Raw genomic sequence first — 18,546 nt, forward strand, 5'->3', positions numbered from 1 at the left:
TGTTAGCATTGCTTCTTGTCCGTGTCATGAATCTCCACCTTTTCCCATTCTGTGTATTAACCTCACAGAGTGTGACACTCTGTGTGATGTTTTCATAGTATGCTGAAGTACATCAGGCATTTTGTTATCACAGAGAGGACTGAATTTGGCCCTCATGAGCACAGCACATCTACCCGGTTGAAAAGGAGCATGACAGCTTAGTGTCATGTTGCCTTTCTCTTCCTTCCCTCTCCCATTCTAATAAATGCACAGCTGTTACTTCATTGTGGCACACTATCATATGATAATACTTTTTCATAGACTGGTTCGTCACTTTACATATACTCAGAAAGAAGTTCGTATTTGTATGTGTATGTAAACAATATCACGTCTTTATCAAGTCTTTATTTAAAAAAAGACTCAACTGCTTGTCTGTAAGCTGAGTTTCTTTGTTTCATTAAAGGTTTTTCTTTCACTGGGCTTGATTTCACTAAAAGTAAACTTTAAGGATGTGCGGACATGAATCTGGAAAGATTTTCTCAATGTTACATGTTAAAATTAAATATATAGAATAGAAACAACATGCTCAATATGAAGTATTTAAAATAAGCACTGCTGTTTTTCAGACAGACTTCCTTGCAGTAGAGATGCGACGCGGTAAGGTAGCTCTTCTTTGGGATTTGGGCTCTGGATCAACAAGAGTGGAATACCCTGATCTTCAAATTGACAACAACAAATGGCACAGAATACATGCAACCAGGTAGTTAAAGTGTGAATGACATTATTATTGGAGGTCTAAAAAGACAATCAGAAATAAGTTTGGTGGAAACTGAGATAAGGATTTTTTGTTTTGTTTTTTAAATTTGATTGCTGTATTATAGAAATGTCCATCTACTTAGTGAATGAACTCACCAGAAACCACACAAAACATCTGCTGAGTTTTCTAGTGACAAGATACTTCTTATCCTTAAAGAGAGAAGTTGATAGCATGTGCTGATTAAGCTTGGTGTTTTCTAAAACTGCTTATTATTATTTTTGAATTGGCAGGTTTGGAAAAACAGGTACACTCAGCATAGAGGAAATGAACTCCAATCAGAAGTCTTCATCTAAATCTGCAACCTCTCCTGGGACAGCCAGCATACTAGATGTTAACAAATCAACACTGATGTTTATCGGAGGACTTGGGGGGCAAATCAAGGTTCAGTTCTGAAATCAGTATTCTGTTATGTGTTATTTTTGTGATGTTTGAGATACACCTTTAACTTAGCAATAATCACATGAGTTGGTTATTTCATCAAGAAATGCCAGGTACTTTGAACCTAAAGCAAAGATGCTGTAAGGAAGTTCTTCAGTATTCTGAATTTAGTTTTGCCTGGAAAATTCAGCATAAATTGTTCACCAAGATAGGCTCTGTGTGCATGTATAACGCATAGATATTACATGTTGAACTCCTTTTTTTTGGTTTGCTCTTCCATGGCTTCTTTTGGGTTGCCATTGTTCATGCAATGAGAAATGTGAGTAGGTCAAGGACATAGTTATCTCACTTTTTTACTTGCTGCAAATCTAATCTATTATGATTTAAATGGTAATTGTTAATAGTTATGCTAAGCCATGTTCTTTTATTATGACTTAAATATAATTAAAATTTTAGAGTTCAAGAAAAATAAGCAAGCAGAAATTTGGCTGTATAAATTTCAGAATACTTAACATTAATTGTATTCATAAAGTATTTCTCTTACAGAAATCACCTGCTGTTAAGGTGACACATTTTAAAGGGTGCATGGGAGAAGCATCCCTGAATGGCAAATCTATTGGTCTTTGGAACTACATGGAAAGAGAGGGCACATGCAATGGGTGTTTTGGAAGGTATTTTGTCTTACTCTTTTGAAATAAATTTAGAGTCATGTAGAAAATATATTTCTGTTGCAGCCAAAAATAACAAACTCAGGCAAATTGCAGTGCTTCATTGATCATTAACTTAAAATTCTGAATATGTTAATCTGAATGTGCTAGTGGTGTCAAATAACTTAATTGTGCATAATTTTATCACTTATTAATACTTTTTTAATAGAGTTCTGTGGTTGTGATCTGTTTTGTGCACTGATTGGGGACTGTCAGTAAATCAATATATTTTGGAATGTTTGCCTTTCAGTAATTTGTAGCAAGATACATTTATTCTTTCCAAGCATCAGACACACTGTAAAGCGCTCTTACGAAAAAGTCCAAAACTGTAGCCACTGAGCTTGCTACCCATTCCTGTGTGTGACAGAGTGAAAGGTGATTGCAGACTGTGCTATTTTTATGTTTAAGGAATGGAAAAGAAAGTTGATTGTTTTCCCTTTTGCAGAACATTTCGTGTAGAAACAGCAGAGGGTGCTGCTTGATTGGATGAGATATTTTTACAAAATCTTATATTACAGAAAAAGAGGCTAATAGAAAATGTATTGTAAATGCTCTTAGGCAAATCATTTTGATAAATGTATCACAAGTTTAAAGTAAGAGGGTGTATGTTGTAGCAATTATTTTATCTTCTATATATCCTTCCCTGAGGCTAAAATATGCATTGTGAGATTCTATAATGAAAGTGGCCTTTGGCTGGAATCCTTTAGTTATTTGTAACATCAAGATTCAGGCTTCTTTCTGCACTTTCTAATCATACTGCCTAGGGCCTGCACCAACTGATTTAACTTTTCTTATATTTTATATAAAAATGACTGGAAAAACACAAATCTTCAGTTAACATTTTAGTTCTCTTCTCAACTTCCATAGCCCACAGGATGAAGACACTTCATTCCATTTTGATGGCAGTGGATACTCAGTTGTGGAGAAGGCTCTTCGCTCAACAGTGACTCAGATAATAATATTTTTCAGCACCTTTTCACCTAATGGGCTTCTTCTATATCTTACTTCAAATGGCACTGTAAGATTTGGATTCCTAAACTATCAAAATTTGTGTTTAGATCACTTGATAATTTCTCGCTTCAATTTATCTGTGTTAAAACAAGTTATTATCTTTGTATATATTATCATCTGTGATTGATATTATGAGACAAAGGAACAAGAGAACATGAACATGAGACAAGAACTCTAGAGATAACTCTTCAGAGCAAATGTTCATATATACTAAGGCCAGAATTAAGCAATGAAAAGAATTATCCGTCCATTATCCATTTTAATTCTGAGAGAAAAAATAATGGTTAATTAACTAAAGACAAGAAGAAGAAGTAGGGATGATGAACTAGTGGTTTTTTTTTTTTTTTTTTTTTTTTTTCCTCTATTGGAGAAATCTTGCCAGGATGTAAAATCTTTTGGAATTGAGCTTGCAGGAGGAGAGGAAAATATATTATTGAATAGAAATATTAAATAAAAGCCATGAGATTTGAATTCAGTAAACTGAAATAAATTAAATAAAATCTATCCTCCAAGAGCAGCATAACCTAGACCCATGTCTAGACCTTCATTGTTATGTCATACAGTTTACCACGTACTTTGGTGATTTTCCTTTTCCTGAAGGAGAACAAAGCTTTGTTTAGATGCAAATTGTTCTAGAGGCACTACATAATTCATTTGATTTATGTACTCACTGCTTGAATGTGTTACACAATGATATGTGACTTAAATTTTACAATGTACAGGGAGGCAGTTTCAATATGATATAGAAAGACTCTTGCTTCTGTTGGTCTAAATAGATGAGAAGAAGCTTTTTCCATCTTGCAGAAAGAACACTATTGTTTGATCTTTATGATAACAGTCAAATCAAATTACTTTCAATCAAAATATAAGAAAGCAAATGTGACATTTGTTGTTTAAACTTCTGCCTGCTGAATAATCAAGCTTGCTGATTAATTTAAGTAAGAACAACAACAAAACAAAGGAAAGACATCCTGATGAAGTACAAAGAATTTAATTTTCCTAAATATAGCAAAGATAAATGTCTTCTGCCCAACAAATAGCCTAGGTACAAGAGATATTAACCCTTCTTCACACAGTAGGCCAAACCTGCCAAGTATGCATCCTTTTGGAAGATTTTATTTCCACTAATTTATTTATTTTTTCTTTTCTTTTTCTCCCAGAGAGATTTCTTGTCCCTTGAGCTTGTTGATGGCAAAGTGAGACTGACTGTTGATCTAGGTTCAGGACCTCTTGCTCTTACAACAGAAAATCGTTACAATAATGGAACCTGGTATAAAATTTCATTCAGTCGGAACAAGAAACAAGGTAGGTTTCAGGCTGAAAAAACAGGTGTCTGCACACATACAAATGTTCCCCGCAGGGGAACATCACTGCAACCAAATCTGGACGCTTCCAATGCAGAGATTCTTTAGCAGCCATTCCATTATTACTTTGCTAAAATAAGACAGCAGAAATACAATGCAAATCTGATTCTTAATTTGGCACATCTTATAAAGAGCAGGCAGTGCAGAAGCTGCCAGAAAACATATCAATAGTCCTTAAACAAGAGGTCTTCTTCCAAGCCTGTATATTGGGGAACATGTTTTCTGATGGGCAGTTTCTTAGTAAATCGTACAACAGAGCTTTGGGGCCTGTGTTTGGGACGTAACGCATTATGATGGAAGTAATGCATTACAAATGATATGTGTTAATAGTTCATATTCTCATATATGTATTTTCCTGTAGACTTCCCCAGATTTGATTTTGACAGAGAAGAATGAATGAGATTAAAAGAACAGCTGGAAGTACAATAAATGACTCACTCAAGAAATAAGAAGATTGTTCATACAAGTTTGACTAAAAGCATACGTTTTCCTTTACTAGAAGCGAGATTGCCAAAATAGAAGAATCAGTATTGGTGTCCTCCTCTAGATCTTTACTATCTTTTCTTTTCAGGAATGCTGGCAGTTATGGATGCATATAACCTTAATTATAAAGAAACCAAGCAAGGAGAATCTCCTGGGGTTGCCTCAGACCTGAACCGCTCTGATAAAGACCCAATCTTCATTGGTGGGCTGCCGAGATCAAGGGCTGTGAGGTAAAGTGTGGTCCAACTTCTTCCCCTTTGCTAAGAATAAGCAGAGAGGAAGACATTAAACTCTGATATTCCACTGACATTAGTGGAAATCAGTGAAGTCTGACATCTTGCTGAAGATCTGTCTTTCTATCTGTCTTTCACCTTTAACTCTTAATATGGTGCTTTTCACTACTATGTCTGATCAGTTCAGATCAGGGACAAGCTATTTTTCCCCTCTGTGGGTGATTTCTACAGCAGCCACCTGCTCTTTGTGTCCTGCTGCAGCAAGTGGTGCCTGCAGTGATGCTACTCTGATCTGTGAGACTCATGCTTTCCAGCTGGCATTTATGGTCAAAACTGCACTTTGGGATAAAAGTTCTACTTCACAAAGGAATTGTAATTCAGTTTTGAACTTTTGAAAATTCACTTTTGAACAAATACAAGAGAACTAAATGTAAACAGATCAACAAAAATCACTACAAATATACATGTATGTTTTATGCAGGTCTCTAGTTTTTACTTTTTGTATTGTACATCCCTGCTGAACTTGTAAAGCCACAGTTGTTCCAATGGATTCACTTTGAAAAAAAGTGAAAAAAAAAAACTTAATAAAAGAAAAACTTAATTGAACTGTCTCAACAGTAAGGTAAACTCTAGGGCAGTATTTATCTCTGTATAGTTATTGCTCTCAGCTGCAGTCTTGCTAATATTAAATGGCATAGGAGCCTGGAAGGGATTATGGCAGGACAGTCTTAGATTTCTCTGACTTAAGTGTCCTCCAGTCTTATGAAATGAAATGAAATTAAATTGAATTGCTTGGTAGTATAGAGCTACAATTACCCTCCCATACAAGAGCCATCACATTTCAGCTGAAGGTTCAGCTGAAAGTTTTGGAAAATGAGCTCACCTGTGAACACAGCAGTACGCGCTTACGGGTTTCTATTTGGGTACAGTGCTATCTGGCTCTTTTTCACCCTGTTTAAGGGTAAAATCCAAATTACCCCTCTTTTTGCCTACACTGGCCTGACTGAATTCTTTAAAACAGATTCTCTCTTTTTCATATTGAAAAGAGCTTAATATTTTATCCCAGAATATTCCAAGTACTACTTCTTGGAAAAAAAGCCTCTTTTTGTCTTTCAGAAAAGGTCTGAATAGTAGAACGTATGTGGGATGCATCAAGAATCTGGAAATATCCCGTTCAACCTTTGACTTGCTTAGAAATTCATATGGAGTAAGAAAGGGCTGTGTATTGGAGGTAGGAGACCCTTGGGTTTTGTGATCTGAATTAATATTATTGAACAACGAACAGTAATGCTTGTGAAAGAATATAGTGAGTTGAAATGGTGTGATCTGGAAAAATTCTAAGCTAATTAATCTATGTGTGAAATTATTTTTTCTCACTGGGGTCTACAACAGGACAAAGCCAGTAATTATTTCTCTTGCTCATAAAATAGCCTATTCGTACTGTGAACATCTTGAACAATGGATATATTGAGTTGGAACCTAAGTCTTTAAGTCCAGAATCAGAACTGATGGCAACTTTTGCTACAAAGAACAGCAATGGCATCATCCTTGCTGGACTCAGTAGAAGAATGGAGAAGCGACAACGCAGACAAGCACATTTGGCAAGTACTGAAAAAAAATATGTTTTTTGGTTCTGTTTTTACCATTTGTATTTTAAAATATCGTCAAATTTGTATGAAAGTAATTTGCAAAAGATGAGAAATAAATATCTGATCAGATATTTCTGATGGCTGTATGGCTGCATACAGAGAGTTGCAGTCAACAGCTCTGTGCCAGTGTTGAGTGGTGTCTCTCAGGAGTCGGTCTTGGGACTGAAAGTGTTAAATATTTTTATCTTTAACGACATAGACAGTGGGATCAAGTGCACCCTCAGTAAGATTGCATACGACACCAAGCTGAGTGGTACAGCTGATACACCAGAAGGAAGGGATGCCATCCAAAGATACCTGGACAAGTTAGAGAAGTGGGCCCACATGAACTGAACTGAAGTTCAACAAGTCCAAGTGCAAGGTACTGCACCCGAGTCAGGGCAATCCCAGGCATGAGCACAGACTGGGAGAAGAACTCACTGAGAACGGCCCCGAAGAGAAGTACTTGGGGCTTCTAGTGGAAGAAAGGCTTGACATGAGCCAGCAGTGCATACTTGAAGGCCAACTGCATCCTGGGCTGCATCATCAGAGGAGTGGCCAGCGGGGCGAGGGGAGGTGATTGTCTTCCTCTGCTCCACCCTTGTGAGACCCCACTTGGAGCCCTGCATCCAGGTGTGGGGCCCCCAGCACAAGAAGGATGTGGGGCTGTTAGAGCGGGTCCAGAGGAGGGCCACAGGGATGATCAGAGGGCTGGAACACCTCCTATGAAGAATGGCGGAGAGAGCTGGGGATGTTCATCCTGAAGAAGAGATGGCTCTGGGAAGACCTCATTGCAGCCTTTCAGTACTTTAATGGGGCTTGTAAAAAAGATGGAGAGTTACTTTTTACCTGGGCAGATAATGAATGATAGGACAAGGGGGAATGTTTTTAAAGTAAAAGAAAGGAGATTTAGATTAGAGGTCAGAAGGAAATTCTTCACTCAGAGGGTGATGAGATACTGGCACAGGTTGCCCAGAGAAGCTGTGGATGCCCCATGGCTGCAGGTGTTCAAGGTCAGGTTGGATGAGGTCCTGGGCAACCTGATCTAGTGGGTGGCAACCCTGCCCAGGACAGGGTGGTTGGAACTAGGTGATCAGTTAGCAGAGACTTGTTGAAAAGATCCAGAATACCTCTGGAACAAAAAAAATGCACTGTGTATTACTTTCCACTTCTGATAGTCAGAAGTCAGTTAGTGAAGCATTTGAGATGAACAATGAACTCATACCTGGTGGACTGTTTTGGAGCTCCTAGAATCCAAGGATGAAGTGTTAGTAGGAGTACCTGTCCCTTTCTATTTCCTTATTCTAAGCTGGTATGTGTGTCTATACAAACAGAAACCTGATTTTTTTACCTGATTTTTTTATTGTGACCAGAGAAATGTTCAACTTTCTTGTCTCCTGTTAGAAGGCTTTGTATTCTGTGAGGTACCAATATATACCTACTAGTCTTTGAGTTTCGTTAATATTTGTTTACAGCAAAGTTGGAGGCAAATTTGTCCAAACTATGTTCTATTAAAACATTGAATGAGTGACAGGAAATGGAGTTGCATTTAAAAAAAAATAATCTTCTGGTTAAATCCACAGCCCTTCTTTTCCATCATGCTGGTTGATGGTCATCTTGCAGTGCATATTAATGCTGGAGATAGAACAAGTACTAGAAAAGTAATTCTTCAGTCTGCCAATGGAACGTACAGTGATGGACAAGAACACTCTCTTATCCTAATTCGGAATAAGAGGTACATGTGACTGTGAACAGTTCTACCTGTTTAATTATTGTATGCCATTGTCAGTTCACTGCACTCTCTGAGGAACTGCCTTTGCTTGATCATTAGGTGAAATAATCAAAGTTGTGTTTTTTCTGCTGTTAATGGAGGTGTTTGATTGATATGGTAATTATATACAGCACACAGCCACGGATTAAATTGTATTTAAAAGCACTCAAAATCTCCAGACAGATTGGGCCACTTGAGTGAAGATGCTAAATAATATTAGAAAAAATACAGCTATCGAAATAATTTAGAAACATATCTATCAAAATAGCTTGGAAAGATACTCAACAAAACTCTACATGTTAAAAATTATCTACAGAAGTTCTTCTATTTTTTTGTTATAGACATTGAAAGGATTACCAAAGTTATGAAATCTTAATTCCTTAGAACAGGATATTTCTGAGGATAAAAGGAATATTGTTGATTTGAATAAGAATGTCTGAGGCCCTTGTTGAATTTTTTTCTACTTTATCTTTTTAGGATCATAACTGTACAAGTGGATGAAAGTTCCCCTTCAGAACTGAGGCTTGGTTCATCAACAGAAATGAGTCCCATGAATATTTCCAACTTCTATGCTGGTGGCATTCCAGCAGGAGAGAGCTTCTTAGGGCTAAAACTGACTGGCTCCTTTCGTGGCTGTATCAGCAATCTTATTTTTAACAAGGAGTAAGTCAGAGTGGTAATTTCCATGTTTTGGAAAACTGTACAGTAATTAGTAATTGTAGTTTGTAATTGTTTTCATAAAATTACCCACTTGTTTTTTAACATGATACAAGCCTTATGCTAATGATCTGTTATCAAAACATGCAGAAAATTAATACTGAGTATTACCAGCTACATTTCTAAATAACATTAATAATGTCTTTAACGTGTATATAGATGCTGCACAAAATGCAACCCTCTGCTGTAGTCTCATCTGCATACATAAATAAAATAGTCTTCAACAAATATTTTCTATTATCGTTGTTCTATGGTCAGATTATTTAACTCTTTTCAATCTTCTTGTGCCAGCATGCTGCTGATTTTTTTTCTCCTATTACCAGTGAAAAACCTTGTAAAATACTCTCCCTGTGCTTGTAAAATGTAGGGATTTGGGATTTCACCTTTTAATGTATTACTTTTTAAAACACAGACTTTTGGATTTCACCACTTCCATGAAGTATGAATATGTGGATATGGACAGCTGCTTTTTGTCAGAGAAGCCTAAACCAGCCATACAGCTAGAAGACTTTGATATTCAACCTGAACTTCAGGCTTTACCGGCTCCCATGAGGCCTCTTACAGATTCAAAAAAAGTATGTATTACAACAAGTCTCTATTGTCTCTTTTAGGAAAGAACTCAGGAGAAAGCTGCATTTCAGCTTTGTGGAGAATCTTCAAAATATGGGCTGTATAACAAATATAGTTTCTTCTGTGGTATGTCGGTGGTCAACAAATGTGGATTTTAATTGATTATTTCCTATGAAAAATTGAGATAGAAACCTGTGTAGCAGGTCTTTTGAAAGGGAAATGCAGTTAGGTTTATCATTGTTCAGGCAGCAACACTAAAAAGAAAAGTGGAGTGATAATCCCTCAGCAGAAGGACTTGACAGTAACTATTATCTTTAGTGTGTTCCTGCCAAAGTGACACCATGCTGAGGTTTGCATTAGCTGTGCAATTTAGCATTCACATTTTCCTGGTCACACACATATAGTCTCTGGTCTGTGTCAAGGACAAGGCACAAACCATTATAGAGACACAGTGCCTGAATACAGCTTGCTTGGCACCTGTTTCCTCTCACACAGTCCCTGTTCCCAAGAGAGAAGGCAGCATTTCATCTCTCCTTCTGCAGCTGCACATCTTTATGATGAAGTGTTTCCAAAGCATCTTGAAATCATTTTTCTGTGGCAAAAGAAAGTAGGATTTTATGCATTTCATACAACTGTGGCTATAAAAAGAAACAAGCTGTCCTTACAGCTAAAGTATAGCTTTGACTCATGCTCTGTTACTCAGCTTTTTATTCCCTAAATCATAACAAAAATGTGCATCCTCACTAAGTGGTAAAATATTTCTACTAAGTCCATAAGATTTTCACCGAAATTCTACTCCATCTTCCAGCATTCATTATCAAAAGGACTATCAATTAAGAGAAATGTGAATGAATACATCTCAAACTATAAACATTTCTCGATAGAGAAGGCCAGTGTTATCCGTGAGACATAGCTTAATCATTACAACTAATTCTCTCTGAGACTAATGCTAGCTTGAAAGTATTAGGAGTTTAGCTTACTGATGTTACTCTCTGCTTTGTGGCTATCATGTGGCTCTGTTTTTTTTCTTAAAGTTCAGCATGGGTGCATTGTCATTCAGCATTGCTGACAAGCAGCCGATACTGTTCTTAATGAAGTCCTTTCATTAACAGGTAATATGTGCAAAAGATGAGCTGCCTGATCATGTTCAAGGTGCCCATCAGTTTGGACTTGCCAAAGGCAGCCACTTGACACTGCTCTTCAATCAGTCTACTGTCAGGAAGAAGTGAGTATCTCCTGAATCACGCATGCACACCTGTGTTATCTTGTATTGAGCTACTAGAAGTGGGATGATGGTTTTCATGCAGAATTATGAGTTCTGAACATGAACCTTGCCTCAATTTCTGTGAGTTCCTCATGGAAGAAGGTATCGTAACCACTGGATCATGATTAGCATGTCCCTAACACGTTTGTGGTTGTGACTTTATCAGAGTTCTGCTTTTTTTTTTTTTTTTTCCTTCATAATTAAGAGCCCTATTGAACCTCCTGTAAGCATTTTGGATTTCTGTTTTCCATATTCAGACCTCAGCTGTTCCTTGCTTCTTTGGGTAATGCAGATAACACCTTGCCCTCTCCTTTGGATTTTCTGCAATTGTACCTTCTATGTCTGTTTTACTCCCCAGGTCACCAAAGGAGATAAGACTACTGGAAAGAGTCACTCTTTTCTTCTTAGTTACCAAATATAAACATTACAGGGGTTGATGCTCTACAGGTCTAACCTAGTGTCTCCATAATAAATGACTGCTCCATAAATAGCTTTTTGGGACCAAAAGACTAGAAGCAGCTCCTCTACCTTTAAGCTTCTCTCTGTTCTCACTCTACTCATTTATATTCCAGCAAGTCTGGCCAGCAGTAATGGAATTTGTTCCTTCCTTGGGGCAATGGGCAAGCCTGCAGTTGCAAACAGCCAAGCCCATCCCTCTTAAAACCCAGCTCAGTGTGTGACAAGTTCTTTTTGCATTTCTAAGAGGTACAGCACTGATTTGTATTATGAAATACATTATAGGTCATGCTTTCATAGAATACAATGCAAATTCTACTTTTATGTCCTTTGTAATAAACAATGTCCTTTCTTAAAATTAAATTGGTTGAGGCTGTTCTCTGCCTCCAGAGAAGCTTTTTATCAATGCAGAAGAAAGTATCCATCAGTAACACTGAATTTTTGTTGTCTAGACTTTCTGTCCAGCTGAATCTCAGAACCTTTGCCTCCAGTGGTCTGATTTACTACATGGCTCACCAGAACCAGGTTGATTATGCAGCCCTACAGCTTCATGGGGGACAGCTCTATTTCTCATTTGATCTAGGCCGAGGAAAAGCAGTAGCATTTCACCCTGCTGTTGTCAATGATGGAAAATGGCATACGGTAGGTAGTCACTGATCTTGTACTCCATTTTCTCTTCCCTGGTGTTACTTGGATGGCTTTTCACTTCCTTTCCTGTGCAATTTCTCTGTTGAAGGGCAAACAGGATTTAACCCAGTCATTAAACCATACAGATAACTGTATTCAAGTATAATTACTTCCTTTTAAAATTCTCATTATGCATCAATTCCAGTAGCCAATTACTGTAAAGTATCTCAGATTATTTAGGAATAAAATAGTTCACTCATTATGTAATTAGCACAGTAGTCATCTTCTTCACTGGAGAAGAAACCAACAGAAAGGTCTAGAAACTCTGATCTCTTCCACAGAGAGCTTTCCATGCACTGTGCTACCAAAAATCTACAATTCACTGTGGGACAGAATGAAAAGGATTTATGGGTGCACAGTTTCTCCTTTCTCCCACTTACCACTTTAATATCCGAGCACATTGTAGGAGCTCATTTCATGAGCAGTTGAGCATATGGATAGTACGAACAGGGAAGCACTCTCTTTCTTTACCTTGGTTGATGCAACAAGAGAAAGCTAGATATTTGGAATGAACGGAAGTTGGAGGGAGAGAACTTGGCCATAAGAAGAGTTTGGGGAGAAATTATAGCTGTAGATTTCAGGTAATATGTAACATGCATGACCTTCTGTACAGAGGCTCTGCATCAGCCAGTTCCTCTGCACAACCCCACTGACTGTTGGTTCTGGCTTTCTTTGCAAGAAATTTCTGTGATATCTGCATAAGCTTTAAAAGCAGCTCTCACCACATGAGTTTTCCTTAGGGCAGATGAGGATGACAATATTCATCCTTCTCTTTTCTTGTCCGTATGTGGTGCCTTAACCCCAGGAAGTGGCTTCTCTGGGGCAAGGTGATTGATGACACAGGATTGCCACCTTTCCCAAGTGCCTAGGGAATCAGCAGAATTACTTTTTTTTTTTTTTTTTTTTTTTTTTTAATATAAGCAGTCGAATAACAAACAGCAAAAACTACCATAAAGAAAGCAAACATGAACTTCTGTCAGAGAGATATCACAGATAAGTTCTGCTGCCTACCCTGAAGGGAAAAACATTCCAGGATTTACAGTTGCTTGTTTAAAATTAAATATACCTACATAAAACCTCATACTCATATCATCTCCTTTATAAGAGATGAACAGATTCTGTATGAGAGGTCTGCTGACCTACCTTTACTACAAATAGCATAAAAAAATGTGCTTGAACCTTTTTCTGAGATTAAGGCTGTCACACCATTTCAAAGCTGAGGATGATTATTGAAGTAGTTGTACAATCAATTTAAGCTAGCATGCATTGCTGCCAAAAGAAGTACTTCTTTCTGTTCTGTCATGTGCTCATATTACCCTGCTACCACTTTATTCCCTGACCAACACAAATGTTCATGAAACCTCACGTTGAACCTGATTAGGATTCTGAGTTTGGCTACAAGTAACTAGGGAAGAATAAATGGTTAGCTGACTACAAATCAATTACCTCATCTGCATGTGAGTAACTGTTTTAGTTCAAGGAAGGCATAGGGGCATGAATGAACAAGATGGACAGGACTGGACATCTTTTTGGTTGTAGCAAATTCATCACTGCCCATCATAAAACTGCAGCATAGGCCTATGCACTTCAGGGAGCTAAGATGGTACAGTTGCAGACTAGCACAGAACTCCACTTTTCAAACTCTGTTATGTACTCATATCTTAAAGCAATAAACCAGTCATTTTAAATATTAATTGTTAAGATATTGAAAAACTTGTGCAGACCAACACACAATCAGTGTAGGCCCTTGGGCAGGCAAGAAAGCAGTTTAACCTGCTTAGTTGCATTCTGAAGTGCAACTCGTACCTCTGTGAATTTTAGAACGCCTCAGTATAGTACATCAAAGCAAACTAACCTTTAAAAATTGTCTTTCTTGCTTTTTTTTGGCAAACGATGACTAGGTGACTGATTCAGCTTACTGTTTTCATGCTCTTTTTTTTTTTTTTTTTTTCAGATAAAGACAGAATACGCTAAAAGAAAAGGTATCATCATTGTGGATGGACATGAATTGGTAGCAGTCAGTGCCCTGGGAGATGGCAGCACTTTGGATGTGGAGGGGAAACTGTATGTGGGAGGACTCCCCTTGGACTATGTGGCGAAGAATCTTGGGAATGTAAGAAGGTTTGAGGAGGGGCAAGGGCTGTTGTTGTCTGACAATGTGTGATATTAGAATGGTTGTACTGCATCAAACTCATCTGATTCAGTATCCTGTCTCTGAGGGGGAAAAAAAAGAAACAAACAACAAAGTTATGACCATTTACCAACTATAAATCTTTCCAGCTTTCTATGGCTTAGTGATTCTAGGATTCTAGCTAGAGGTTCTAGTCTTGTGTTTTATTAATAGTTCTTAATGGTTTTCTTCTTCTATCAATCTCTTTGTTGAAAACAGATGAAGAAAGTAAGTTATGTTTAATAGTAGAAGAGAAAAATATGACCTAGAACCTCAAAAACTTTAGTACCTAAATCCTTTGGATTTAGAACTAGGACTTAAATATTTGAAAGGCTGGGATTAGCTGTCTGAGAGTAAAGCATACGTGCTTTTAAAATGCTTTTTTTTTTTTTTTTTTTTTTTTTTTTGTCACCTTCTTCCTTGTGCATGCCATTATCTTAGGGAGGAGTCTGGCATCAGTAGCAGTGTTTCTCAATTCCTGCATGTAATTTCTTCACCCTTGCTTTCTAATGGCATTGTAGGAATAACAAATATTTTAATACTTTGAGTCTGCAGTTGCTAAAAACAGTGATAGAGAGAAATGTGAATAAATCTTACTGCTGGATAGAACTCTGGTGATATGTACTTGCACAGTGTCTTAGAAAATCTTGATTTACATGTTAATTTGTTGAGGCATGTTTGAAATGTCTTTAACCATAGGGTTTATCCCTGCTCAAATTCAAGCAAATGCAGTTCTTTCTTACATTATAAAAAGTATATACTGTGTTCCTATACAATGCTTTTTTTTTTGCTTCCATAAGACATCGTGTACATTTGCAACCTTATATAAATAAATATAATAACTAGAAATGCAATTATGTAAATATTTTAGATCTTGATGTGTTTTGAGAGAATTTTTAATTTACGGTAACATGGAAATCACTGAAAGACCATAGCAGGAATTTTTATTATGCATTAACTATTGTGTTTCAATATGCCTAGGTGACTCACAGTATTCCTGCCTGCATCGGCAGTATGACCATTAACAGCAAGCAACTGGATAAGGAGAGCCCTGTCTCCATCTTTGCTGTGAATAAATGCTATGTAACAGTGCAGGAAGGGACTTTCTTTGATGGAAGTGGTTTTGCTGCTCTTTGTAAGTATCATTAAATGGAACTAGAACCTCACTGAATTAATGGTAATGAAAACAAACTGCTTTTAGGCCTTGCTGAAACTATATATAATTAATATGCCCTGCATATGTATTTCTAACTGAATTGCTTCAATCCCTATGTCCACAAGTGGCCTTTTTTTTTCAAAGGGGGATCTTCTTCCACAAGTGAAGGACCTAATCATAGAATTCTAAAATGGCTCAGGTTGGACGAGGAGATGCCCCAGCCCTCTGACCATCTTTGTGTTCCTCCTCTGGGGCCCACCCTAACAGATCCACGTCTTTCTGATTCTGAGTGCCCCAGACCTGGATGCAGCACTCCAGTGCTAATGATTTGGGGAAAAGAAACAAGCTATCTCTTTCTTCAGCAGCTAAGAATACCTATGTTCATGATATTACATGTATGTTGAGATCTGTAAAGTGAATTGAGACAAAAATGATGCAGGGGAATTGTCAAATTATATGAAGCATTATATTAATTTACACTCTTTACTGTTTCTGCAGCAAACGAGATAGGATATATTAAATCTATATGAATCAAAGAAAAATATTTGGAAATTTTTCTTTTCCAATATGAAATGTGAATTTTGACTTTGGACAAATTACTTGGAAAAACTTGACAGAGTTTCTACAAAGTCATATCCCAACAAACTAATTTACATCCTTTGTAGGCATTTTAGTGAACATGTATGAATGCTACTTTGTACTGTGGTTTACAAATCTTTTATTAGAAGCTTATAACTATTTTTCAGATAGAGAAGGTTACAAAGTCCGGTCTGATGTGAACATCACGCTTGAGTTTCGTACAACAGGCTTGAATGGTGTTCTCCTTGGGGTCAGCAGTGCTAAGGTTGATGCCATTGGACTTGAGATTGTAAATGGCAAGGTAGGCTACCCTGTGCTGGCATACTCATTTCATGAGGCTTTCTTAAATGTGAGAGGCTTGAACCTGCTGGGCTATTGGGTAGCACTAAATAGACACCAGTGAAATGTGATGGAGGCAAAATGTCAGAACCAAATCCCCAGAGGTCAGTCTCCACATTTCTTATTGTCATCATAGGATAAAATGTGAGATTAACAGAATTCACTGGAACTTTTTCCTTTTTAATTTTAATTTATGTTAACCTGCAGCCACTGTGACCTCCTGTACTAGATAATTTGTATGGTAGACTGAATATATTCCTGTCTTGCAGTTTAATACATTTTCTGCCACAGAGCTAAACTTGTCCTTATTAAGCATATTCTTGCATGTACAAAACACCCTGTTTTGTAATCTCTTCTTCAGTATTCATGAGCAATACTCAGAGCAATTAACTGTAAATCCACTGGCCATTATGTTCCATAAGCCTTTTAACAATCAGTATGTAGTACACCACTCATCTCCTGCAGTAAAAAATGCATATTTGATTGCTCTTAAGTATTTTCATTTCTCAGAAATAGCTCATTTTTTATTCAATGCTTCCTAGCTAGAGACAGCATTATACATAACTGTTTTTGTGGGATATACTTTCTCTGTTAATATTTACATGTTAATCCTTACCACAGAGTTGAGGAAACATCTACTGCTTTGAAAAATAAAAGACATGAAAATAAATCAAATATTGGCAATGATAAGTGCTTTTAGTTTATTTTCTTTCCCTTTAACTAGATACAGTGGATCTTCTTTCAGATCTTAAGTCTCAGCTTTTCTGAGAAAAGGATTTGGTTGTATTTGTAAGAAACATTGAAATATCAAGTATACAAAGCTAAGCAACAGATCACTGTGTGGATGGATCTAAGTCTATTAGGTTTTAAAGATACTTCAGTAAGGACTCACGCTCTATCTATCAAAGTAAACATTGGCTTTGCATAATTACTGAGCGTTTATTAAAATGAAAATCTCTGCACCAGCATGATTTTACTTTTATCTAGAGAAATTGGTTCTTCTATTCTTATTTTATATCTTTCTTGGAATCTGGCTGTGTATACAGGTTTTATTCCATGTCAACAATGGAGCTGGCAGAATAACAGCTGCGTATGAACCAGGAGTCACAAATGGCTTATGTGATGGAAAATGGCACAAGCTTCAAGCAAACAAAAGCAAACATCGTATTTCACTGATAATTGATGGGAATTTGGTTCAAACTGATAATCCCTACATTCAGTCAACATCTGCAGACACAAACAATCCCATTTATATTGGAGGTTATCCTGGTAGGTACAATAATATTTCTTTTTCCTACTCTCCCTCCTGTGTGCTCACTCTGTCATAAGAACTGGCTCCCCCAACCCTTCTCACTCAGTCATAAAGTTCATGATTGAGTTATAAAACATACTTACCATTTTTCACATTGTCACTGAGGTCACAGCATATTAATATTTGTGTGTTCTATCTTTGTGGAGGAATGCATTTAGCCGTTGTGTGAGTTGGCAAGATCAGCTGAATCATTTTATTTCCTACATAAACCTACTCCTTAGTTCATGAGAAGGATTTCCTACATGTGGCTTGTCTTTCACAGTCTGTCTCAGGATTCACAGCATCCTGCCTGTGTACGTTCATGCTTGGTTCTCTTACAGCCAAATTCATATTAAGGCTTCCTTTTACATTCATCTAAGTAAAGGTTATACAGTGCTTTTATCTGCTTTATTTTTTGCTAATGTTCAATGTCAGGGGCTGTGCATGCAGAAGCCAAATTGAAGCAGATGCGTATATGTCTCCCTCACTCTGTGTGTGTTTCCTTCTGATTTAACTGCTTGTCAGTCATAGTATAATGGCAACATAAATAGATAGTAACACAAAAAATATATAATTGAATTGTTTGAATAGTGTAACTCATTAGCTGATAATTTGAACCAGGAGAAGTTGTTCATTAAGAGGGTTGAATTTGGATGATCATGAGCTTAGCCTTCTTGTAGGCATATAGAAATATGTTTATTTATTATGTTTTAAGAATCACATCATTACTGAGTAGGCTTTGTATCATTTTTAATATTCTGTACCTTTAAACATAGCATCAGATGCCCATCAAAACAGCTGTTTCAGTTTGTCAGTTCAGATATTTCCATTTGTGTGAAAACAGAGTGATGAAATCTCAAGGGCAAACTCAGCTTTTAAATATTTGGAAAGCTTTAGGGATAATACCTTAAAATGTTACAGAGCATTCAGTTGGACAAGGTTTTGG

General features: G+C 37.1%; 1 protein-coding gene across 1 annotated transcript in view; it reads left to right on the plus strand.

Moving 5' to 3' along the window:
- Window positions 1-18,546, plus strand: part of LAMA1 (laminin subunit alpha 1) — a gene marked incomplete at both ends in the record, with an annotated part of 102,234 nt that overhangs the window by 82,846 nt on the left and 842 nt on the right. Inside the window, 17 exons of the mRNA XM_084282760.1 lie at window positions 606-739; window positions 1,027-1,177; window positions 1,721-1,845; window positions 2,749-2,899; window positions 4,053-4,197; window positions 4,828-4,969; window positions 6,089-6,203; window positions 6,403-6,573; window positions 8,184-8,335; window positions 8,849-9,034; window positions 9,501-9,663; window positions 10,771-10,883; window positions 11,831-12,020; window positions 14,020-14,178; window positions 15,217-15,370; window positions 16,138-16,271; window positions 17,356-17,578. Of these exons, the coding sequence (XP_084138886.1) occupies window positions 606-739; window positions 1,027-1,177; window positions 1,721-1,845; window positions 2,749-2,899; window positions 4,053-4,197; window positions 4,828-4,969; window positions 6,089-6,203; window positions 6,403-6,573; window positions 8,184-8,335; window positions 8,849-9,034; window positions 9,501-9,663; window positions 10,771-10,883; window positions 11,831-12,020; window positions 14,020-14,178; window positions 15,217-15,370; window positions 16,138-16,271; window positions 17,356-17,578 (2,608 nt within the window). The remainder of the gene's footprint in view (window positions 1-605; window positions 740-1,026; window positions 1,178-1,720; window positions 1,846-2,748; window positions 2,900-4,052; window positions 4,198-4,827; window positions 4,970-6,088; window positions 6,204-6,402; window positions 6,574-8,183; window positions 8,336-8,848; window positions 9,035-9,500; window positions 9,664-10,770; window positions 10,884-11,830; window positions 12,021-14,019; window positions 14,179-15,216; window positions 15,371-16,137; window positions 16,272-17,355; window positions 17,579-18,546) is intronic.

The sequence above is a fragment of the Netta rufina genome (assembly GCF_964035555.1).
Source record: "Netta rufina genome assembly, chromosome: 2".
In the NCBI taxonomy this organism is placed as follows: domain Eukaryota; kingdom Metazoa; phylum Chordata; class Aves; order Anseriformes; family Anatidae; genus Netta; species Netta rufina.